The sequence below is a fragment of the Scyliorhinus torazame genome, chromosome 14 (assembly GCF_047496885.1).
Source record: "Scyliorhinus torazame isolate Kashiwa2021f chromosome 14, sScyTor2.1, whole genome shotgun sequence".
Lineage (NCBI taxonomy): Eukaryota > Metazoa > Chordata > Chondrichthyes > Carcharhiniformes > Scyliorhinidae > Scyliorhinus > Scyliorhinus torazame.
The window spans coordinates 26778422-26803455 of NC_092720.1; the positions used below are offsets into that span (position 1 = coordinate 26778422).

At 47.9% G+C, this 25034-nt stretch overlaps 1 protein-coding gene across 2 annotated transcripts in view; it reads right to left on the bottom strand.

The window, feature by feature from the left end:
* The window catches only part of rnf13 (ring finger protein 13), a 319053-nt gene that overhangs the window by 239101 nt on the left and 54918 nt on the right, over positions 1-25034 (bottom strand). For both annotated transcript variants that reach the window (XM_072473860.1, XM_072473861.1), the window contains exons 2-3: positions 18017-18151; positions 5431-5511 (exon numbers count right to left, since the gene is read on the bottom strand). In XM_072473860.1, the coding sequence (XP_072329961.1) occupies positions 5431-5511; positions 18017-18130 (195 nt within the window). In that variant the 5' untranslated portion in view covers positions 18131-18151. The remainder of the gene's footprint in view (positions 1-5430; positions 5512-18016; positions 18152-25034) is intronic.

Here is a 25034-nt window from a genome sequence, read left to right on the forward strand (position 1 = left end):
GATTTTAACCACTCCACTATTGGTGGCCATGCCCATAGCTGGCCATGGTCTTGAGCTCCAATTCTCCCCATAAATATCTCTTCCACTTTCTTGGAACCTACCTCTTTGATCAAGTTTTTGGTTTTATCTGTTCTAATGTTTCAGGTGGCTCAGTGTCAAATGTTGCTTGATGTTGTTTCTGTGAAGAACCTTTGGAGGTTTTACTACATTAGAGATGATTTTTAAAAATACAGATGGTCATCCAAGTATTGAAAGAATGTGCATTCCATATAGTACTTACTGTGGTAATCACTGCTGCCTCACAGCGTCAGGGACCCAAGTTCAATTCTGGCCTGTGTGGAGTTTGCACTTTCCACGGTATTTCCTCCAGGTGCTCTGGTTTCCTCCACAGTCCAAAGATGTGCAGATTAGATGGATTGGCCATGCTAAACTGTCCCTAAGTGTCTAAAGATGTGCAGGTTAGGTGGGGTTATGGGGTTACGGGGATAGGGGGGGGGGGGGGGGGGCAGTGGGCTTAGATAGGGTGCTCTTTCAGAGGATTGGTACCGACTCGATGGGCTGAATGGCCTCCTTCCGCACTGTAGTAATTCAATGGTTCTAATAGCCTCAGATACCCAAAAACGCTTCATAGCGATCAAGTACACTTGAAGTGTAATTTTTGCAATTTAGGGAAGTAACTGGCTATCTCCACCAGCAAGGTCCCACAGACAGCAGCCATGTTCATTCAGGCTTGATTGATGGCCAGAATATCAGCATTTCACTTCTCTTTGAATAGCAAAAGGGGATTGGTAAAAACATTTTTTTTAATTTTTTTTAAAACAGCCACCTAAAATGCCTGGCAGGTTCAGGTTTAATGTCTCATCCAACACCTTAACTATTAGCCTGGATATGTGTGTGAAACAAACAAACCCTCCAAGGCTAGAGTGATACGACTGAATGAAAACCAACATTAATGTCCCTCCAACAACTTAGTGGCAATCGGTTAGCCACTGAACAAAACACGGGTGCAAAATAATGCCAGCTTGGGGCGTGGAATGTTCATAATTTTATCAATTGCTTGACTAACACTTTTAAGGTCTTTTGCTTACAATGCTTATCAATGAAAAACAATTTACAATATAAAGTTCTTGGATCCCTGGGAAATAAATTAGTCTGAAATGCGGCAAAGTGCCATACTGCTTTTGCATCTGTCATTAGCAATCAGTTCAAGCCTTGCTTCTCCTTTTTCTGATGTTCTTTACCATTTACTGAGGCTAATGCTCTCTTACCCTGTGAATAATACAGTGCAGTATGAATCGCACACACAAAGATATAGTCTCAGCTTTCACCGACATACCGATTGAAGAACAGCATGCATACAGCAAAGGTGAAATTAAGTTTTATTTTTACAAGTATAATTATAAGGAGAACTAGAACACATTGTCAACTGTTGTAACACAAACACAAATATCAAGCACGACCAGCTCACTCAACTGGGTTTCCGCTACTACGCTCCAATCTTTTTTTTTTTAATTTAGAGTACCCAATTCTTTTTTTCCCCAATTAAGGGCAATTTAGTGTGGCCAATTCACCTATGCTGCACATCTTTGGTATGCGGGGGTGAGACCCATGCAAACACGGGGAAAATGTGCAAACTCCACACGGGCAGTGACTCGGGGCCGGGATCGTACCTGGGTCCTTGCCGCCGTGAGGCAGCAGTGTGAACCGCTGCACCGTCGTGCTGCCCATACTACACTCCAGTCGTAAGAGCACCTCTAGCCCCAATGTGAATTGTCTGGTCTCCACATCAGTCTATCCAAGTGATTACCAATTCAATACCAACTTGTGACAAATTAAAGGTATTAGTAAGTTGTGTGTGTATTTTGTGCCCATTTGTGTAAACAAAAAATACAGAATATTCTAAAATTTTGGGCAAGTGGTTCAAATTAAACAGGGATTCAAAATCCACCTGACACTGGACATTATTCTGTGGAACAGGACACAACATATTTTTTGCACATGTTTGTAAGATCAATCTGTTTTAAAATGGAGGTATGCAGTGGACTGGAGTTACTTCTCCTTAAGGTAGCAGACATGGTAAGGGCTACACCATGGCCCAACACATCATGCACAGCAGCACCAAGAAAGGCCTTTAACAAATGGATAGCATGGTGGCTAGCACTGCTGCCGCACAGCTCCAGGGTCCCAGGTTCAATTCCGGCTTCAGGTGACTGTCTGTGAGGTGTTTGCACTTCCTCTCAGTGTCTGCGTGGGTTTCCTCCGGGTGCTCCGGTTTCCTCCGACAGTCCAAAGATGTGCAGGCTAGGTGGATGGCCATGCTAAATTGTTCCTTATGTCCAAAAGGTTAGGTGGGGATGCTGGATTACAGGGAGGGGTGGAGGTGTGGGATTTAAGTGGTGCCCTCTTTCTAAGGGTGCAGACTTGATGGGTCGAATGGCTTCCTTCTGCACTGTAAAGACTATGAAATCTATGAAGACTGGTGTCCTTTACAGAAGATGCTGTATGGTGGAATGAAGACGACAAAGAAGAAAATAGAAGCAAATCTTAAAGTATCCCACACAAAGAGCACAAGATACCATCATTAATATTTTAATATTAGCTACCAGGATGAGGAGAAACCTTGATATAAAGATTGCATGGGCACAAATGAGGAATAGGCCATTCACTCTTCGAGCACTTTCCATTATTCAATGGCCAATGTGCAACTCACACTCCTTTTGCTTCATATCTCTTGATATCCTGGTTTAACAAAGAGCAAAACAATCTCAACCTCGTTTTCAATTGTTCCTCCAAACATCTGCAGCTTTTTCAGGAAAAATCAGAGTTCTTGAGCTTAATTTCTCACTGGTTTTGAAAGCATTTCCTGATTTTACTCCTTTAAAAAAATACCTAGTTTAATGACCAATTCACCCCAAACCCTGGCTCAGGAAGCCACCTCTAGATTCCACCAAATGAAATAATTCTGAATCACTCATTTAAATAACTCAACCCTCAACGGTCAGGGTTTCTGGAACTCAGCATCATAATTAAGTTTTTAAGTTCTAGGATAATTCTGAATAATAATCATCTTTATTGTCACAAGTAGACTTACATTAACACTGCAATGAAGTTACTGTGAAAAGCCCCCAGTCACCCCGCCTGTTCGGGTACACTGAGGGAGAATTCAGAATGTCCAAATTACCTAACAGCACATCTTTCGGGACTTGTGGGAGGAACTGGAGCACCCGGAGGAAACCCACGCAGACACGGGGAGAATGTGCAGACTCCACATAGACAGTGACCCAAGCCGGGAATCGAACCTGGGACCCTGGCGCTGTGAAGCAACAATGCTAACCACTGTGCAGCATCAATGCTAACCACTGTGCTACCGTGCCACCCGCATCTCCAACCTCCTGCCCCCCAGGCCAATACAAGGTTTAGTGCCTCGAACGCAAAGGCCTTGATTTTCCAGCTGTTCATGCTGGCCAGATCTTCTGGTCCTGCTGACGGCAGGCCCCTGCTGCGGGTTACAGTGCAACTGGAAAGCCCATTGACAACATTAGGACCAGAATATCCCTCCGCCAGCCAATTCTGGGCCGCCTCATGCCACTGTGAATCACGCCGGGGGGGGCTGATTTGCTCGCTCAGAAAATCCTGCCCAATATTTCAGATCCATTTTACTAGGCAGACTTGCACACATGTACCAGATGGGGGATAAAGGTTTGGGGGTGTTGGGCAAGCTTCCATTTAAAATTCTCAATACTTAAAAAGCTACTTTGTAAAAAATAGGGCAAAGATGGAATCATAAGAATTTTACGTTCTGTTCCAGCTCGTAAAAGAATCAAGAACGAGAAGGCACAGATTTAAAATGATCCACAAAAGCAGCAAATGTGATGGGAGAAAAAACTTTTTCACACAACAAGTGGTTTGGGTCTTGAATGTACTGGAAGCGTGGTGAAGGCAGGTTCAATCGAGGCATTCAACAAGATTACTTGAAATGGGTCGGGGTACAGGGAAAAGGCAGGACAATGGCACAAAGCAATGGTGCGGCTTTGGAGAGCCGATGTAGACATAATGGGCCAAATGGCCTCCTTCTGCACCATAACAATTCTGTGATAGCACGGTTGAAAAATAAGCAACCCAACCTAATCCCACTTCCTAGCATTTGGTCCATTGCAATGCAGGTTACAACACTGGACGTGCTAATCCGGACACCTTTTCAATGAATTGAAGGCTTCCACCTCTACTACCCTTTGAAGTTCCAGACCCCATAACACTGATGAAATGGTTTTCCTCATCTCACCTCTAATCTTTCTACCAATCACTTTAAATCTATGCCCCCAGGTGACCAGCTTCTCTGCAATAGACCCTTTCCATCCACTCTATCAAGGCCACTCACTATTTTGTACATCTTATTTGAGATTGGATGTGTGCTGAACTGGTCATTAGGTTGATTTTGAGCATTATTTTTCCCCCGAGAACTAAATGCAGAAAAAGCATCCAAGAATTCAGAATATAAAGCAAGTTTATGCAGCCTATCCTTACAATTCTGGTATAATTCTGATGAACCTGCAATGTACCCCTCCCTACCACAATGAAGCATTATTATTTCACTCTTGGAAAGTAAATGTCATTTACTATACAGTACTGGAGACAATTCATCTTTCAATCTGAAAATCAAGGAAATTACTGAATGTAACATGTCAAAAACAAATGGTGACCCCCCTTCAATGCTTCAATTTGGAATATGACTGACTAGGTTCCCAGCTAACATCCTCCAGGCTGACTTTTGAAATTCAACTCATTATTTTTAATATTTAGAATACCCAATTAATTTTTTCCAATTAAGGGTCAATTTAGCATTGCCAATCCACCTACCTTGCACATCTTTGGGTTGTGGGGGCGAAACCCACGCAAACACGGGGAGAATGTGCAAACTCCACACGGACAGTGACCCAGAGCCGGGATCGAACCTGGGACCTCGACGCCGTGAGGCAGCAGGGCTAACCCACTGCGCCACCATGCTGCCTTTCCAAATTCAACTCTGCCATTTGAGGGGAAGCACCAAGCAGGCACAAGGCACTTCCGACAGATTTCTGAACATTTCTAGCTGGTCAAGGTCAGAGATAAGCGCGCACAATGTGACAATTGCATTTATATAGCACCTTCAGATGTAATGAAATATCCCACGGCACTGAGTCAATCAGAACTTGACAGACTAATAACAAGGTAATGGGAAAGGTGACCAAAAGCTTGGTCATGGAGGTACATTTTAAATAGTGCCTTAAAGGAAGCAGGTGAGGTAGAAAGCCAGAGATATTTAGGGAGAGATTTCCAGAGCTTATGGCAATTGGAAAAAAAAACACATAGATAATAATTTATTCTGAACCAGCAATGGATTTCTATGATAAAGGCCCCTCCCTGAAATCTCTCATGAATGACAAACTTTACCTTCAAACCATCTTTAGGAAGACGGTAACCAAATCTTGATGGGAGATCATCAAAATTCTGCGTTTGGTTATCAATAGAATGCTGAAAAACATTAATAAAGAATTAAGAGTTCCAAGCAACCACTGGGTATTGTATTAGCTTTAACATTTAAATATGTGGGTTGTATCAAAGTGGTTATCAACACAACTTGGTCCTGCAGCAACATAGAAAATTTGTATTGATTGTGATTAAGGCATTTCTTAAACTGGGTATGAACCTACTGTAGCATTTCTTCCACATTGATTTTCAGGATAAAAGACAACACTGAAAAGGAACTACATATTTCTTAATTGCAGTTGTCCCAAAGGCATTGAGACAACCAGATAGTCTGGAGCCTTATTACATTTAGATTGGAACTGCAGAAGTGGATTATAACCTTATCCCCTACTGAGCACGCTTTAAATAATCATCTTCACTCGAGTTTAAAATAGCCCCTTCCTGACGACACTTCTTTCAGGTCCAAGCAAGTAAACTTTTAGGGTCCAAGCAAGTAAACTATCTCTCCGTCAAAGAAAATAACCATCAAGAGATATTTTCTTCCAGGTAGCCGTCTTAATAATTATCAGCTAGGTTATAATTACCTGTATATTATAATGGTCTGGGGGCGGTGGGGTCTCTCTCTCTTAACAAAAAATTGTACCTCCTGACTGGAACGTACAAGGTCCTTAAAGCTACATACAGGATACAATGCAAGACAATGTACTTTACCAACTTATTTACAAATTTATTAAGAACCTTGTCTTGCAATACATTTGGAGTATTGTGAGTAGTTTGGGGCCCCGTATCTAAGGAAGGATGTACTGGCCTTGGAAAGGTTAGAGGAGGTTCACAAGAATGATCCCTGAAATGAAGAACTTGTCGTATGAGGAACGTTTGAGGACTCTGGGGTCTGTACCCGCTGGAGTTTAGAAGGATGAGAGGGGATCTTATTGAAACTTACAAGATACTGCGAGGCCTGGATAGAGTGGACGTGGAGAGGATGTTTCCACTTGTAGGAAAAACTAGAACCAGAGGACACCATCTCAGATTAAAGGGACGATCCTTTAAAACAGAGATGAGGAGGAATTTCTTCAGCCAGAGGATGGTGAATCTGTGGAACTCTTGCCGCAGAAGGCTGTGGAGGCCAATTTACTGAGTGTCTTTAAGTCAGAGATAGATGACTTCCGGTTGCAGTTATGCAGAGCTAAGCCACACGTTCGGCAGCTCCCATTTGGAACGGACTTTTGGACTCTTTTCAGGGCCCCCAACGGCATTTTTTCGACATTTCCCAGTGTGGGAAGACCACCGAAACATTCCCCCGACAGTGTATGGCTTGGACCAGGAGCGGGGCGACTAAAAAAGTGGCGGTGGAGCCAAAGAAAGTGCGAGGGAAGAAGAGCAAGATGGCGGCGGGCCGGGACCAGGCAGCGTGAATGCAGTGGGCACAGGAGCAGCAGGAGGTTATCCAGCGCTGCTTCAGGGAGCTCAAGGTGGACCTGCTGGAGCCGAAGAAGGCTTCTATTGAGAAGCTGCTGCAGACCCAGACGGCCCAGGGGGTGTCGATCCGCGAGGTCCGACAAAAGATCTCAGATAATGAGGATGAGATCTTGGGTCTAGTTGTAAAGGTGGTGGTGCACGAGGCGCTCCACAAGAAATGGCAGGAGTGGTTCGAGGAGATGGAGAATCGGTCGAGGCAGAAGAATCTGCAGATCCTGGGCCTCCCGGAGAGGCTGGAGGGGTCGGACGTGGGGGCCTATGTGGTCAGCATGTTAAGCTCGCTGATGGGAGCAGGGTCCTTCCAGGGGCCCCTGGAGCTGGAAGGGGCCCATAGAGTGCTGGCGAAGAGGCCCAAGGCTAACGAGCCGCCGCCGGCGGTGCTGGTGCAGTTTCATCGGTTCGCTTATCGGGAGTGTGTGCTCAGGTGAGCCAAGACAGAGAGGAGCAGCAGGTGGGAGAACGCGGAGGTTCGAATATACCAAGACTGGAGCGCGGAGGTGGCGAAGAAGAGGGCCGGGTACAACCGGACGAAGGCGCTGCTGCACAGGAAGGGGGTGAAGTTTGGCATGTTGCAGCCGGCGCGTCTGTGGGTCACCCACAAGGACCGGCACCATTATTTTGGGCTCCTGGAGGGGGGTAAGTAAACGGAGTAGGGGGTGGATGGCCGGTAGGGAGGGGGGATGGGGCCCCGCGGGGGAGGGGGAGGCCAGAGTTGGGGGTGAGGGGACTGGGCCTGTAAAAGGAGCTGCGCCAGAGGAGGCGGGGCCAGGCAGGTGGAAAGCGCGGGCTTTTTCCCCACGCTGAAGGCTGGAGGAGGCGGGGCCGGGGAGCGCTGTTTTTTTCCCGCGCTTGGGATGGAAGGGGGAGGTGGAGAGCCTGCGGGTGGGTAATGGAGGGGGAGGGGAAGTCCCACAATGGGAGGAGTCGAAGGAGAGGCCGGGGTCAGGAGTCAGCTGACTTGCGGTAGTGCAATTAAGAGGGGTCCTAGCTTGGGGGCGGGTGGGGAGAAGAGAGAGAGAGAGAGAGCCAGGTTGCTGCTGGTATGGTCAAGGCGGAGCTGGAGCGAGTAGAGGGGGTTTGGACAGGGGTCTGCCGCCGTGGGGAACGGGCCGGGTGTGGGGCGCGGCCGCGTGGCTGGCAGAGGAGGGGTTATGGCTAGTCAACGGGGGAGGGGGGCGGGTAGCCCCCTGATCCGACTGATAACCTGGAACGTAAGGGGACTGAATGGGCCGGTTAAGCGGGCCCGCATGTTCGCGCACCTGAAGGGGCTGAAGGCGGATATGGTCATGCTCCAGGAGACACACCTGAAGGTGACAGACCAGGTAAGATTGAGGAAGGGGTGGGGAGGCCAGGTGTTTCATTCGGGGCTAGATGCCAAAAATCAGGGGGTGGCGACCTTGGTGGGAAAGAGGGCGTCATTCGTGGAGTCGAGCATTGTGACAGACAATGGCGGCAGGTACCTAATGGTAAGTGGTAAGCTGCAAGAGGAAAGGGTGGTGCTGGTCAACATGTATGCCCCGAATTGGGACAATGCGAGTTTATGCGGCGAATGTTGGGTCGGATCCCGGACTTGGAAATGGGGGGCAACTTTACCACGGTGTTGGATCCGGCACTGGATCGCTCCAGGTCTAGGACGGGTAGGAGGCCGGCGGTGGCTAAAGTGCTGAGGGGGTTTATGGACCAGATGGGAGGGGTGGACCCTTGGAGATTAGCAAGGCCGGGGCTAGGGAATGTTCATTCTTCTCGCACGTTCATAAGGCATATTCCCGGATCAATTTTTTTTTTGTTATGAGCAGGGCGCTGATTGAGAGAGTAGAGGATACAGAGTACTCGGCGATAGCCATTTCGGATCACGCCCCGCATTGGGTAGACCTAGAGCTGGGGGAGGAGAGGGACCAGTGCCCGTTGTGGTGCTTGGAGGTGGGGCTGTTGGCGGACGAGGAGGTGAGCATGTTGGCAGATGAGGTGGTGAGCTAGCGAGTCCGAGGAAGCATAGAGAGATACCTGGAGACCAACGATAACGGGGAGGTCCGAGTGGCGATGTCTGGGAGGTGCTGAAGGCGGTGGTTAGGGGAGAGTTGATCTCCATTAGGGCCTACAAGGAGAGGAGAGAGCAGAGGGAGAGGCTGGTGGGGGAGATGATGAGGGTAGACAGGAGGTATGTGGAGGTGCCGGAGGAGGGACTGTTGAAGGAGAGGCATAGCCTCCAGGCCGAATTCGACCTGTTGACCACCAGGAAGGCGGAGGCGCAGTGGAGGAAGGCCCAGGGGGTGATATATGAATATGGGGAAAAGGCAAGTCGGATGCTGGCGCATCAGCTTCGGAAGCAGGACGCAGCTAGGGAGATCGGGGGAGTTAAGGATAGGGGAGGGAGTGTGGTGCGGAGTGGGGTTGGCATCAATGGGGTCTTCAGGGACTTTTATGAGGAACTGTATCGGTCCGAGCCCCCACGGGAGGGAGGGAGGGATGGGCTGCTTTCTGGACCAACTGAGGTTCCCGAAGGTGGAGGAGGGACTGGTGGCGGGATTAGGGGCCCCGATTGGGCTGGAGGAGCTGGCCAAAGGGATAGGGAGCATGCAGGCGGGGAAGGCACCGGGGCCGGACGGTTTCCCGGTCGAATTTTACAAGAGATATGTGGACCTGTTGCGCCCGTTGCTGGTTAGGACCTTCAATGAGGCAAGGGAGGGGGGCTTTGCCCCCGACGATGTCCCGGGCAGTGATCTCCTTGATCCTGAAGCTGAACAAGGATCTCCTGCAGTGTGGGTCTTACAGGCCGATTTCGTTGTTAAATGTTAGATGCCAAGGTGCTTGCGAAGGTCTTAGCCACAAGTATTGAGGATTGGGTGCCGCAGGTCATCCACGATGACCAGACAGGGTTCGTGAAGGGGAGGCAGTTGAATGTGCGGAGGCTCCTGAACGTTATCATGATGCCAGCGAGGGAGGGGAGGCGGAGTTAGTGGTGGCGATGGACGCTGAAAAGGCCTTCGATAGGGGAGAGTGGGGGTACTTGTGGGAGGTGAAGAGGTTCGGATTTGGGGAGGGGTTCGTCAGGTGGATTAGGCTGTTGTACGAGGTCCCGATGGCGAGTGTGGCCACGAACAAGAGGTCTGAGTACTTTCGGTTGCATCGAGGGACGTGGCAGGGGTGCCCCCTATCCCCCCTGCTCTTCGCACTGGTGATTGAACCCCTGGCTATGGCACTGAGGGAGTCGAGGGGCTGGTGCGGGGTGGGGAGGAGTACAGGGTGTCGCTCTATGCGGACGACTTGCTGCTATATGTGGCGGAACCGGTGGGGGGGAATGCCGGAGGTAATGAGGATCCTCAGGGAGTTCGGGGATTTCTCAGGATACAAGCTCAACATGGGGAAGAGAGAGTTGTTCGTGGTTCACCCAGGGGACCAGGAGAGGGGGATTGGCGGGCTCCCACTAAAAAGGGCGGAGAGGAGCTTCAGGTATTTGGGGGTCCAGGTGGCCAGGAGCTGGGGGGCCCTGCATAGATGCATAGACTTAATTTCACGAGGCTGGTGGAGCAAATGGAGGAGGAGTTTAAGAGGTGGGACGTGTTGCCGCTGTCTTTGGCGGGTAGAGTGCAGTCAGTCAAGATGAGGGCTGAAGGGCCTGTACTGTGTTGTATTGTTCTATGACGGTGCTCCCAAGGTTTTTGTTCCTGTTCCAATGCCTCCCCATTCTTATCCCAAAGGCATTCTTTAGGCAGGTTAACAGGAGCATAACGGGGTTTGTGTGGGCACGAGGGACTCAGAGGGTGAGAAGGGTGTTCCTGGAGCGGAGTAGGGATGGGGGGGCTGGCGCTGTCCAACCTCTGCGGGTACTACTGGGCCGCCAATGCGGCGATGGTGCGCAAGTGGGTGATGGAAGGGGAGGGGGCAGCATGGAAGAGGCTGGAGACGGCGTTTTGAGGGTACGAGTCTGGAGGCGTTGGCAACGGCGCTAATGCCGCTCCCTCTAATGAGGTATACCACGAGCCCGGTGGTGGCGGGTACCCTCAAGATTTGGAGGCGGCACGGGGGGGGGGCCTCGGTGTAGACCACGATACGGGGGAACAACCGGTTTGTCTCAGGGAGAATAGATGGAGGGTTTTCGGGGTGGCACAAGGCAGGGACAGAAAGGTTGAGGGACCTGTTTGTGGATGGGAAGTTCGCGAGCCTGAATGAGCTGGAGGAGAAGTACGGGCTCCCCCGGGAAACACCTTTAGGTATCTACAGGCAAGGGCGTACGGTACCGCCACATACGGTACAGGACAGGGTGCTCTCGGGGGTGTGGGTTGGACAGGGGAAGGTCTCGGCAACATACCAGGTGATGCAGGAGGAGGAGGCGGCCTTGGTGGAGGAGCTGAAAGGTAAGTGGGAGGAGGGGACATGGGCAGATGCCCTAGGGAGGGTGAACTCTTCCTCTTAGTGCGCGAGGCTCAGCCTCAACCAGTTTAAGGTGCTGCGCAGGGCACACATGACCGGGACAAGGATGAGCCGTTTTTTGGGGGGTGAGGACAGGTGTGTTAGGTGCTCAGGGAACCCAGCAAGCCACACCCATATGTTCTGGGCATGCCCAGCGCTGAAGGAATTTTGGACGGGCGTTGCGAGGACGGTGTTGAGGCTGGTAGGATCCAGGGTCAAACCGGGCTGGGGGCTCACAATATTTGGGGTGGCAGAGGAGCCGGGAGTGCAGGAGGCGAAAGAGGCCGGTATTCTGGCCTTTGCGTCCCTGGTAGCTCGGCGAAGGAATCTTCTTCAGTGGAATGATGCGAGGCCCCCAAGCGTGGAATCCTGGATCACCGATATGGCGGGGTTTATTAAATTGGAGAGGGTGAAATTTGCCTTAAGGGTCAAGTAGGCCATTTTCCAAGACCATATTTTTATCTCATCAAACATTCTTCATTTATTGGACTGTTTTATTGGACTGATTGGCACCGTTTATAATGTGCCCACAATGCAGAAGGGGTCACCCGGATGGACATTCGTTTAAATCCCCTTCTGCACAGCTGAGAGACCTTTAATTCGAAATTGATGGAAGACCTTGTTCTGCCCAGCAACAGCACGAAGCTGCATCTTAAAACCCCATGGCCAGGAGATCGGGATATCTGCGAGTCAAGACCCTGGCAGTGGGACATATGGCACAACTGTATTGCAAAGACTTATGAAAGAATGAAATAGTATATTAATAAAATGGCCAAGGCAGGCAAAGAAACCAGAATAGAAGGAATAAAAGAAATGTATAGATTAGATTAGCGTCCCCTACACACACTGCAGGACAAAGATGACATTAACACCTCATCTAGCAAACACAGAAACAAAAGCATAGCACAGCCACAGACATCGGATGTCGTGGGTCTACCTGAAGGCTTCAGTAATTGTACAATAAAGAACAACGCTTTGAACCTTGCCTTGAGACTTGGCCTCTTGAATGCACTGGTACAAGGGATTTTTCCCTACAACAAGGGGATCGGTGCAAGGGTTTTTCAGGCAGTGGCAACCCCTCTTAGACTTCCTGGCAGAACGGTAGACAATGGTCAGCAGCAGCAGCTTGGGGGGGGGGTCCATTTTATTTTTGTTTGTCTATACTGGGGGATCTGAGGGGGTGTATATATTTGCTATGTGTTTCGGCGGGTGTTAATATATTATTTATGTATAGGGGGAGGGGAGCTCTGGGTTGTTTTGTTTGGTATGTAATTCTATTGGGTTCCTTTTGCAGTTTGTTGTTGATATTTTGTGAAAGCTTTAATGAAAAATTTTTTTTATTTTTTTTAAAAAGCCAGAGACATAGGTTCTTGATTAATAAAGTGATATGGGGGTTATGGGGAGAAAGCAGGAGAATGGGGATGAGAAAATATCAGCCATGATTGAATGGCGGAGCAGACTCGATGGGCCGAGTGGCCTAATTCTGCTCCGATGTCTTATGGACCCAGGACCCTTGAGGCAGCAGTGCTTACCTCTGCGCCGCCCCACAGCAGCTATGGGTGTTACCTTTTTGTGTAAACTCTTTCCATTTTAATAAGGCTACCATATCTATCATTGATAATTATTTAATTGTTGAGAATTGCTGTATTATGTGAACATTTGAGAGCATTTATCAGGCCAATAGCTGTTATAGTATCTGCCAGTAACCATGCCTACAATGACTTTTATTTATTTCTTATTTTCATAGTTTGTGATTATAAAAAGGGACTTCAACATTTTTTAAAAAAATCTTTTTATTGGCATTTCAAAATTATATACATTGCTGTTCGTTTTCATTTATTGTACAGTCACAAAAGTTCCTTCTTAGGTTTCTCTATTTACAGTCTGTTGCCGTCTGGCTGGCTCAGCCTACAATCCCCCCCCCTCCCCCATTTTTTCTTGCTGGGTTTTGCTACCTCACCTTGCATCACCCCCACCCCCACCCCCGGTCATCCCTCGCTTTCCTCATTCTATCTTGCCCTGGCAATTTGCTATTTATAGTGTTGCCCACAAACAGGTCTCGGAACAGGCGGGTGAATGGCTCCCACGTTTTGTGGAAGCCCTCTTCCGACCCAGGGATGGTGAATTTGATTTTCTCCATTTGGAGAAATTCTGAGAGGTCGGACAGCCAGTCTGCAGCTTTAGGTGGTGCTGATCGCCAACCAAGAAGGAAGACAAAGGCAAGGGCATCTGCCCTCCTCCCATAGGAAGAAAACTGGCTGGTCTGATACCCCGAAGACCGCCACTTATGGACATGCCTCCACCCTCATCTCCAACACTTTGGACATTGATTTGAAGAAGGCTGTCCAGTACCCAGCAAGTCGAGGACAAGACCAGAACATGTGGGTGTGGTTGGCCAGGTCTCCTTGGCATCGATCGCATCAATCTTCCAACTCGAAGAACCTGCTCATTCGAATTCTGGTCAAGTGGGCTCATTGTACCACTTTTAGCTGCGTTAGGTTAAGCCTCGCACATGTGGAGGCAGAGTTGACTATGTGCAGTGCTTCGCTCTAGAGACCCCACCCTATTTCGAACCCCAAGTCTTCCTCCCATTTCCTCCTTGGCGTGTCCAATTCAATGTCGGCCCTCTGTAGCAGTCGTTCGTACATGTCACAACAGTTCCCTCTGCCTAAGATGTCTGCGTCCAGTAGTGTCTGTCGTGTGGTCACGGGTACGCAGGAAGCTTTTAAGCTGCAGGTATCGGAGTTCGTTGCCTTTAGCTAGTTGGAATCTCTGGGTCAGTTGTTCCAGTGTTGTGACCCTACCGTCAGTGTATCGGTCCTTGACTGTCAATGTCCCCCCCATCCTGTCTCCACCTTTTGAAGGTGGCGTCAGAGTGCTGGTGTGAATCTGTGGTTATTGCAGATGGGGGCTTTGTCGGACATTTCGGTCAGTCCGAATGGCTGCCGTAGTTGGTTCCACGTCTGGAGGGTGGCTATCACCACTGGGCTGCTGGAGTGTTTCTTGGGCGGGGATGGGAGTGCCACTGGGGCAAGGGCCTGAAGGGAGGTCCCCTTGCAGGAGGCCTCCTCCGCACGCACCCACTCAGCCTCTGGCTCCTTTATCCATCCCATCACTCTTACCGCCATCGCTGCCCAGTGGTAGAATTTTAGGTTTGGGAGGGGTAGCCCTCCCCTGGATTTTGTTCTGAAGGACCTTCTTCGTGATCCTTACATTCTCTTTCTCCCCACTGCTCCCCCCCCCCCCCCCCCCCCCCCCCCCCCAGACAAACGCAGTGATTAATTTGTCCAGTGCGTTGAAAAAGGTCTTGGGGATATAGATCGGGATGGATCTTAGTAGGAAGAAGTATCTGGGCAGTACGTTCATTTCAATCGTCTGTACTCTCCCTGCCAGGGAGAGTGGGAGTGTGTTCCCCTCTACGGGTCCTTTTTGACTTCCTCTGTCAGACCGGTCAGGTTCCATTTGCGGATCTCCGTCTAGTCATGAGCGATTTGGATCCCCAGGTAGCGGAATTTGTGTTGGGCTTGTTTAAACTGCAATCCCACCAGTGTTACCCCTCTTCCCCTTGCGGGTTCACCAGGAAAATCTCACTTGTGCTCATGTTGAGTTTGTAGCCCGAGAAGGCAGCAAACTCTTTCAGAGCGTGGCGATTCCTTCCACGCTGCTTTGTGGGTCCGAGATGTAGAGGAGGTCATCCGCGTAGAGTGAGACTCTATGCTCGCTGCCTCCTCTTTGGATCCCCCTCCAGTTCTTTGCTGTTCTTTTTTTTTTTTAATAAATGTTTTTTATTGGGTTTTTGAACAAAGTATATTTACCGTTTATGTACACAGATATAGGAGAAGGGCACACACAAACATAGCAAAAAAAAAGGTAATAATAAAAAAGAAAATAAAGTGACTGGTAAGTATTATGCACCGGACTCTGTACAATTGGCAATATTATTTACAACACATAAGTAGGCATCTGTTTTTTTTTGGGGGGGGGGGGGCAGAAAGAGACCGGGGAGGTAGATATACATTTGGGTGCCGGAGAAACAATTACAGAGGGCAATACTCGAATGGGTCTGGTGTTGGTGTTGTCAATTCCTTCTCCCGGACGGATTTCGCTGCCGTTGTCATCTTGTGCTCACCTCCGCATCAGCCGTTCGTCCCATATTTCGCCTGGATTCTCCTTGCTCTCTGTTCCTGTAGATGCCAAGTTTGTTGTCATTTTGCGTGCCCTCCTTCCGGCTGTCATTTCCCTGCCTCCCCCCCACCTCCCTGGTTCTCCTCCATTGTTCCTGGTCTCTTCCCCCCACTGCTGTGGTTTGCCTTTCCTTCCTCTTAGGTTTAGCTGCCCCCCCACCCCCGCTCCCACTTCTGCCCCCTCCCCCCTCCTGTGGTTCGCCTTTCCTTCCTCTTAGGCTTAGCTGCCCCCCCCCCCCTCCCCCCAAACCAAAAGTCTATCTCTCGCTCTCATGCCTTGGCTACTTTCCCCTGATTCTTGGCTACCTGGCTATTCTTTTGCTTGTTTGTTGGCCACAAACAGGTCCCAGAACAATTGGGTGAATGGCTCCCACGTTCTGTGGAAGCCGTCGCCTGACCCTCGGATGGCGAATTTGATTTTCTCCATTTGGAGAGGTTGAGAGGTCGGACAGCCAGTCTTCTTTGCTATTCTGAGAGCGATCGCTAATGGTTCGATCGCTAGGGCGAACAGTAGCGGCGACAGTGGGCATCTCTGCCTGGTGCCCCTGTGCAGCTGGAAGTACCGGGAGCTGGTGTTTGTCCGTACGCTTGCCATGGGAGCATTGTACAGGAGTTTCACCCATGAGGTGAAAAGTTTCCGAGCCCGAACCGCTCTAGCCTCGATAAAGGTATTTCCACTCCTCTCTGTCGAAGGCCTTTTCTGCGTCCAGGGAGACTATCACCTCAGGTGTTCTGTCCCCGGATGGGGTCATGGTCACGTTTAGCAGGTGCCTATTGTTCGATGTAAGCCGTCTACCTTTGACAAAGCCCATTTGACCACCTCTGGTAAGCCCTCTGCGACCACTTCTGGTACACAGTCTTCTCGCCTTTCGGCTAGGACCTTGGCCAGTATTTTGGCATCTACGTTCAGTAGCGAGATGGGTCTGTATGAACCACATTCAGTTGGGTCTTTGTCTTTCTTGGGTACTAGAGAAATTGAGCTTGTGCTAGCATAGGTGGCAGTGTGCCCCTCGCCAGCTAGTCTGTGAACATCTCCCGCAGGTGCGGGACCAGTGCTGTCGCAAATGTTTTGTAGAAGTCCGCCTGGTCCCGGCGCCTTCCTCGCCTGCATGGAGTTTATACTCTCCATGATCAAAAAGGGACTGAAACCTTAATGTTTACTGCATGGTCAGTTTAAGATTAATTTTTCCATGATGGAGTCATCAAATAATCAAAGCATTCCTTTCCTTGTCTTAAGATTAGCAAAAGTTGAATCTTTCAAGAGCAATGTTTAAAATTCTAATAAGTCGATTAATGAGTTTTAACTTAATTGATAATGATCTAAGGAAGTATCTGTACCACCTAAAGCCAATGTGTGATGAATCCTTCTTTGAAAATGAAAATAATCAGTGTACCCTTTTGCAAGTAAATTTGACCCTGGTATATTATGATAATGTTTTAGTCTTTCCTTTCTTAAAAAACTAAGTCATTGAGAAAGTAGAATAGACAGGACTTAAAATATTGTTTTCTGGACTATTCCTGTGCTGTGATATCTCTCCTTTGTGACCCTTTGTGCCAGTACTTTTCTATCAGAAGGGTTTGGAAAAGTTCCATCTGGTGTGCAAGAAAATATGTTCCTACGTGTGCGCAAAGGCATCTGGGCAAGGTCTGTCTACAATGCTGAACAAAGTAATCCTTTACCCAATTTTAAGGTATAATTGTTCTAGTTATATATGAATTCTACTTATTATCTAGGGCAGCATGGTGGTGCAGTGGTTAGCACTGCTGCCTCATGGTGCTGAGGGCCCGGGTTCGAATCCGGCCTCGGGTCAGTGTGTGGGGAGTTTGCACATTCTCCCCTTGTCTGCGTGGGTCTCACCCCCACAACTCAAAAGGTGTGGTTAGGTGGTTTGGCCACACTAAATTTCCCCTTAATTGCAAAAAGATAATAATTGGGTACTCTAAATTTATTTATTTTTAAATCTATATTTCACCGAATTAATCTCCACATGACAAGGCTGAGTAGGTTCCCTTCTTTGCAAAACAGAAGGGAACCAGTAAATTAGCTTTTTACAAAAATACAGCAGCTGTGATAATTTTTCCTGGCGTCATTCCACATATTACTGGTTTTACGGAACCCCATCCCACGAGTTGCCAGAAGCACTGAATTGCTGATCAACAGCAAAAAAAACCCACAACACGACTGACTAAACTAGTCTCCATAAAGCAGGGCTTTTGATCAACTTCATTCTTCCTAAGTTAACAGCCAATGGTAGCATTCGAAGATCACCTAACTCAGCAAGGATCAGAGATACAATTTGACACTTCCCTTGTCTAAGTGACTCATCTATACAGCAACTCCCCTCACTGCTTTGTTGAGGAATTATGTACAAAAATATTCTGACAGAAACATTTTTCTCCAAAATTGAAACCAAACTTAAACTATTTCACATTGTAAGGTCTTTGCTGATCTAATTATTATAAAATGTTATACTTACTGCTATAATTTCACCTTCCACAGGCCACAGGTGGAGAAAAGCAACAAAATACACCATGAAGCTGACATGGATCTGTGATGCAGATAAAATCAACAACCCAAGTGGCAAAATCATCTTCAAAAATTGTTCCAAAACCTGTCCAAGAGAAATAAGAAACAAACATGAATCGAATGAGTTTTCAATATACAACTTATGTTTACTTAACATAATAAAGCAACCCAAGGACATTTTGAAAGTGGCACAGTGGTTAGCACTGTTGCTTCACAGCACCAGGGACCCGGGTTTTAGGTAACTGTTACTCAATGGAGTCATGTAGAAACCGTCGACAACAAGCCAAACTCGAAGAAAGTTCAGGAGGGTAGCCACCGAAGGAGAGAAGATGACTACCGCGCCCATTACTTTGGACACATTGGCTGAAGTGATGGTGCAGGAGCTGGAGAAATTCGGCAGGCAAATGGATCGGCAATTTGAGCGGCAGGGCAAGGATATAAGGGGGAGTGCGAACACCATCCCGGGTTTTTCTTTGTCTCACCTTAGGAGTGGGTACGGTGGCTATCTTAGGTGGGCCTGGGTTCCGGGAATTTGGGCAGGAAGGATGAATCATGGTGATTGATGGCTGACCCGAGGAGGAGGGAGGGTAACCCCCAACAAGGCTAGTCGCCTGGAGCATGTGTGGTCTTTTTTTTTGGGGGGGGGGGGGGATTTCTGGTAAAGAGGGCAAGGGTTTTTTCCTATTTGAAATGTTTGGGGGCCGATGTGGTGTTCCCACAGGAGTCTCACCTTCAGGTGCAGGAGCAGAGCAGGTTGCGAAAGGAGTGGGTGAGCCAGGTTTTTCATTCAGGGTTTGACAGTAGGTCAAGAGGGGGCGGCGATTTTGATTAGTAAGAGGGTTTACTTTCAGGCGGGGACAGTGGTGGTAGACCGGGGAGGTCACTATATTATGGTTACCATATGATGGTTACAGGTACACTGGAGGGGAAGGCAGTGGTGTTAGTGAATGTGCATGTCCAGAATTCGGATAATGTTAAGTTTGTGGAATGGCTGTTCCAGAGCTGGCACGCACCAGCTGATTTTAGGAGTGGATTTTAACTGTGTTTTAGCTCCAAAGTTGGACCAGGACAAGGTCAATGTCTCTTTCAGAGATAGTAACGGTGTTGGCGGCGTTTATGGATGAGGCAGGAGGGATGGATCCCTGGCGGTTTGTGAACACAAGGGTTAAAGAGTTTTCGTTATTTTTGTCGGTACAGAAGGTATACTCAAGGATTAACTTATTTGTGACGGGCAAAACTTTGCTCCCTGGGGTAAGAGAGGAAGAGTATTTGGTGGTGGTTATTTCAGACCATTCTCCGCATTGGGTGCATTTGAAGCTGGGGCGGGTCTGGCGCAACATACAGGGTGGCGGTTGGATGTGAGTTTGTTGGCTGACTCTGGGTACGATGTCCAGGGCCAGAGGGAATGATGCGACATGGAATGAAAACGGAGGTTTTTCCCTCAACGCTGTGGGAGGCATTGAAAACGGTGATCAGGGGGGAGGCTATTTCGTACATGGCTCATATGGATAGGGAGGCAAGGTAGGAGTGTCAGGAGTTGGTGGATGATGTTCTCCACATGTCGGATGGTGTGGCGGGTAAAGGGGGTCATGTACAAGTATGGGGAGAAAGTCAGTCGCTCATCAGTTAAGGCAGCACGCAGCAGCTAGGGATGACGAATGTGATATAAAATAGTTACTTTAGAGATACTAGTTAATGTAATGTAGAAATAAGCCACTTTGATTTTTGCAGTTAGGGACAAAGGAATTTGGGACCGCATGGAAAAAGCAGGAAGAGGTGTGTCTATAAGAGTGAGGATGCATTGATAGGGGCCAGAGAAAGGGATTGGAAGTGAGCCAATCAGAATGGATTAAACAGGTCAGGGGGGACCTAGCCTGACCTATGTCCGTCGAGTATGTGAAACTTGATACCATTTGAACTGATTTTGCAGAGATTCCTTTGTCTGTTAGTTCAGTCGTTTTCTGGAGTGTAAGAGGCAGGACGTCCTGTTACATTCTGTAAGATGATAAAGCTTGCAAGCTAAATAAATAACTTCTGTTTACGTGCGAATCCGTCTCAACTTTTATTGAGGCCAGACTGACAGAGAAAGAAAATAGGAGATCAACATTTGGTGCCGAAAACCGGGATTTCTCTGGGCGATCCTGTTCCAACTGCGAAATCAGAACTAGACTGATTATGAACAGGAGGACGGGAACAAAGGGCCCTCAATGTAGAAATGGAAAACGACCAGCATTGATTGTTCCCCTCTTCCTATTGTCTGATTAGTCTGGTCACTCGCGGTTGGCACAGAAAGACCGCCTCGACGAAATCACAGGTCAGTCTGGGGATTAGCACTTTAATTGATGGGATTTCATATTGTTGTTTCGGCTTGGGTTAGGGTTTTGGGCTGATGTGACTTTAAATAATAAAGGTTCAGTCTATTATTGGGGTTCAGAGGCTGATGTGACTTTAAATAATAAAGGTTCAGTCTATTATTGGGGTTCAGAGGCTGATGTGACTTTAAATAATAAAGGTTCAGTCTATTATCGGGGTTCAGAGGCTGATGTGACTTAAATAAATGGGGGTTCAGTCCAGTATAACTGTTTTTAAATCTGAAGATGGTTCAACTCTATGTGTGAGTGTTTTAAATATATAGTTGATTAAGCTAAAATTGTCTCCTTGGACTGTAAAGTTCCGAGGTCTAGTTGAGATTGTGAGGTTGAAGCAGAAGTCTCTCAAAGGGTTAACAGCAGCAGGCGGAGTTGAAAACAGACAGTGCTTCTCACTCAGGCCTTGAGATAACAGTCTGCAGTGTAATCGGATACCTTTCCTTTGAGTCAGTGAGCACCAGCAAAGTTACGTTTTGAATTAATTAAAGGAAACCAGTGGGTTTCTCCACCTCTTTGATAAAAGTTATTATTTTCGAAAGCAATTGATTGAAATTGCCAGAATCTTAAGTTTTACTTACTTGAAATAAGGTTTATCTCATTTTATCTGGAGATTAATAGAAACTTAAAGAAGATCATGGACACCATTTTAAAAAGTGTAAATCTGGAAATTATAGTTGATTTTGCTAATACTTATGTGTATGTAAAAGAAAAAAAACTTGTTAAAAGAAAAATTGTTAAGATAAAGAAATAATTAAGTTGTAAATGTTGTACAAGTTTGTGTTAAGCAAATTGTAAATTTAGTTCTGAGTTGAGATCAGAGCTGAGCTTGCAAGTTGCAGTAATCCAATTTGAATTTTCAAACATTTTTAAGTTTTTAAAAAAAGCGCAAGTAGAGGAAGGACACGGGTCACACAAGAGATGAGCTACGTAGTTTAATGGCTGGCCTTGAATTGACAGAAGAAGAAAAATTCAATAATTTGGAAAAGTCAGTAAAAGTTCCGTCTGCACCCATAGCATGGTCTGCGCTCATTCCAGAACCACCAGAGTACAATAATATACCCAGTCATTGCTCCCCAGATTTCAAATATGCCAGAAACTCAAGCCCTTTTGGGTGATAGTGTGGGTCCTGTTTTACCAACTTCACAACCGAAAGAGCAAAAGGAACTTTGTCCCACAAGCCCAGTTAGCTCTAGGACAACATCTCGGACAGCAAGAGAGGGGCTTGAAGCTCACCAGAAACAATTAAGCATATCACCTCAGTCTCCCCAAACTAAGGAGAAATCACAAGAGTTGGGAACAAAGAAAGCTGAAACAACTTCGGTTGAAGAGAAAGAACTCCCCCTAGTGACAGGGAGAGACGTTGAAGTCTTGGAACAACCAGGGGAAATCCCTAGAGTGCCCCCTGGTGACATTCGGAGACAGTTACCGATTAGGAAGATGAGAAACCCCGATCCAGGGACGGCGGCTGCAAACCCCACAATAGACGTTTACTTCCCATGGACACCCAGTGAGATGATGGCTATTATGACTACAATCCCAGATAGAAAAAAATCTCCTGCTGCCTTTGTGGATTCATTGAGAACTACTATCTCAATTTATCAAGCTGATTCAAGGGACCTCTGGGCCCTAGTTCAGCAGATTTTAACCCCAGCAGAGTACCGCACTTGTCTTAACCACCTGAATTATGCTAGTCATGCCGCACTCCAGCAGGCCTATGCGTTAGACGACGATAGAAGGACACAGATCTTAAATGCATTGAATAGCACATTTCAAAGGCCCATAAATCTTTCTGTTATCTTAGACCTAAAACCTAAGAAGAATGAAGACCCAGAGGAATTTCTGGGGCGTTTTAATGAAATCTACCGGGGGCAGTCAGGCGATTTGCTGTATCAAAATGGTCAGAATTCCCCTCAATACTGTGCTATGTTAATGCATTGCCTACCACCTTCTGTGGTTACTGCTGTGAAATGTAATAACATGAATTGGACGGAGAACGACCCTTCCCAGATGGCAAGGGCAGTCAGATTTTACTGGAAGGAGGGTGTAGGCCCAGAAGGAGGCTCAGTTACAAAGGTTAAGACTGAGTATGTAATGAAAAAGGATGATCTACGACCCCAACAAGCGGCAGAAATGGTAGTTTACCAGCAGGAGCTCCAATATAGTGACTTTGGGTGGGTGGATCAGCGAAGAGGAGGATACCAAACCCACCCAAAGGGACCCTCACCCCCTTTTTATGGCCCACCGAACGAATCAACAGCTCTACAACCGCAGCCCCCTCTGAGGGGCCATTGGTCTACTGGAAGAAGAGGACGGGGCAGCCATGTCTTCTGTGCAATCAGCACTTAAATTACCATTATCCGACCACACGCAGCAATTGTCAGGGTTCCAAGGACAGGTGTGTGAGTATCCTATTTCTGAACCTGTGACAGTCACTTACGAGAATAAGTCTGCAGAGCATCAGGTTGTAGTGACTACTGGATTGGACTGTAATTTGTTGGCCCGAGATTTACTGTGTATCTTCCAGCTACAGCTAGAATGCGGAGATGAGGGGGTAACGGTTACATCATGGAGGATGAGACAACAGTGCTATATTTCTATCACCCCCCAGTGGTGGACGTTAGACATTGAACAGCCACTATCACTGCATCACATTACCCTGGCCTATGACAGAACTGGACGAAACAGGGAGTTGGAGGACAAATACTGGCCATTACTTGAGACCGAATGGCCAGTCAAGGTTACAGCCACAGTCACGGGAAAAGAAGGTACAGCCGATTTTGTTACAATATCACCACATTTATGGCCACAGTCAGCTTCGGTAAGCCCTCATATTACACGTCAGGTCCATGACCGGTACCATGCCAGGGATATGGGGCGAATGGTCAGCATCTTACCGCAGCTCGTCAGAATAGGTATGAGATATACCTTTTGAACAATCCACGTCTGACATTTAAATACTGTACCACTATCAATCCAGCCTGTTTTCTTAGTGGTCCCCCTATCCATGAAGACGCACCTGGCCACGACTGGTTAGCCTTGATTCAGGAAACTACCACAATAAGGGGCGATTTGAGTGACATTTCGTCAGAACAACCTGACATGATTATGTGTGGTCAAATATCCCACCGGGGTTTAGTTAATGACCTACTGCAGGCCCTCCTTCTGCCAGCGCAGATTTCCGTTATTAAATGCGCTGCCCACACGAATGGTACAACCCCAGTTGACGTTGGTAATGAACGAGCAGATCGTGCAGCGCGCACAGCCGCACAAATTCAGCAAGTGATGGTGCCTAAAATGTTAAGTCAGACTAAACGATCTACTATGAATGTGTCTGCTTCTGACAAGCCAATGCCAACCATCCAAGACGTCATAAGGTTACAGGAGGACGCTCCTGAGAGTGATAAACAAATGTGGAAACGGTTAGGTTGTACATATGATTCTGTTTCCTCTTTATGGACCACGCCTGCACATCAGACTTGTATGTCTGATGTGCTGGCTTTATGGGTCATCGAATGTGTACACTTTGCAACTCATTGTGGGGCTCGGGGGACTAGTGATTTGTTGCTGGACACTTGGTGGCACCCTAAAATGCAGGGGTTGGCCCAAAGTATCAGTAATCGGTGTTTGATTTGTCAGCAATATAACACCGGAAAAGGTATCCCTTGTGGGAAGGGGCAAACCCCGTTGCCCAGTGGTCCCTTTGAGACGCTCCAAATGGATTACATTGAGTTGGAAAGGTGTCAATGTTATAAATATGTTTTGGTCATTGTGGATGTGTTCAGCAGATGGGTTGAGGCGTATCCGACTATCTATAGTAAAGCTGCTACTGTGGTTAAAGTCTTGATGAGGGAAATCATTCCCCGGTACGGTATACCAGCTCAGTTAAGTTCTGATAATGGGCCTCATTTTATTGGACAAATTAACAAGGAGTTTTGCTCCCAGTTGGGCATACGCCAGCAGTTACACTGTGCTTACAGACCGCAGGCAGCCGGGTTGGTTGAAAGACACAATCAGACCCTCAAAACTAAATTGGCTAAATTAAGAGCAGACACGGGACTGACATGGCTTAAGTTGCTCCCCGTTGCCCTCTTCCAGCTGCGGGTTACACCTGCGGGACCGGTCCGGCTTTCTCCCGCCGAGATTCTTTATGGCAGGCCTCTTAGAACTCCTTGGAGCCTGCAGGTTCCCAGACGGGTTCAGTTTCATCAGATGACTGAGGAAATGACCACCTATGTTCTGGCCCTTACGCAAGTGCTCAAGGAACTCCATGGCCAGGTCCGCGCGGCTCACCAGCCATTGCCCCCAGTACCTAGCTCACTTTCAGTCCAGCCCGGTAGTTATGTAATGGTCAAAAATTGGACTAGGAAGGGGTCGGAGCCGCGATGGGACGGGCCCTTCCAAGTTCTCCTTGCCACCCCCACAGCAGTTAAAGTGGAGGGGCGAAGTGCTTGGGTGCACCTACATCACTGTACATTGAGTCCATCTCCACTACTGTAAAAGGTCGGATACTAACCTGCCTCCCTTCTCCAGTGCTATTTTCCAGGTGTGGAGCATGATGGAGTGGCTACGCATCGTCTGTCTGATATTTGGCCTCACTTC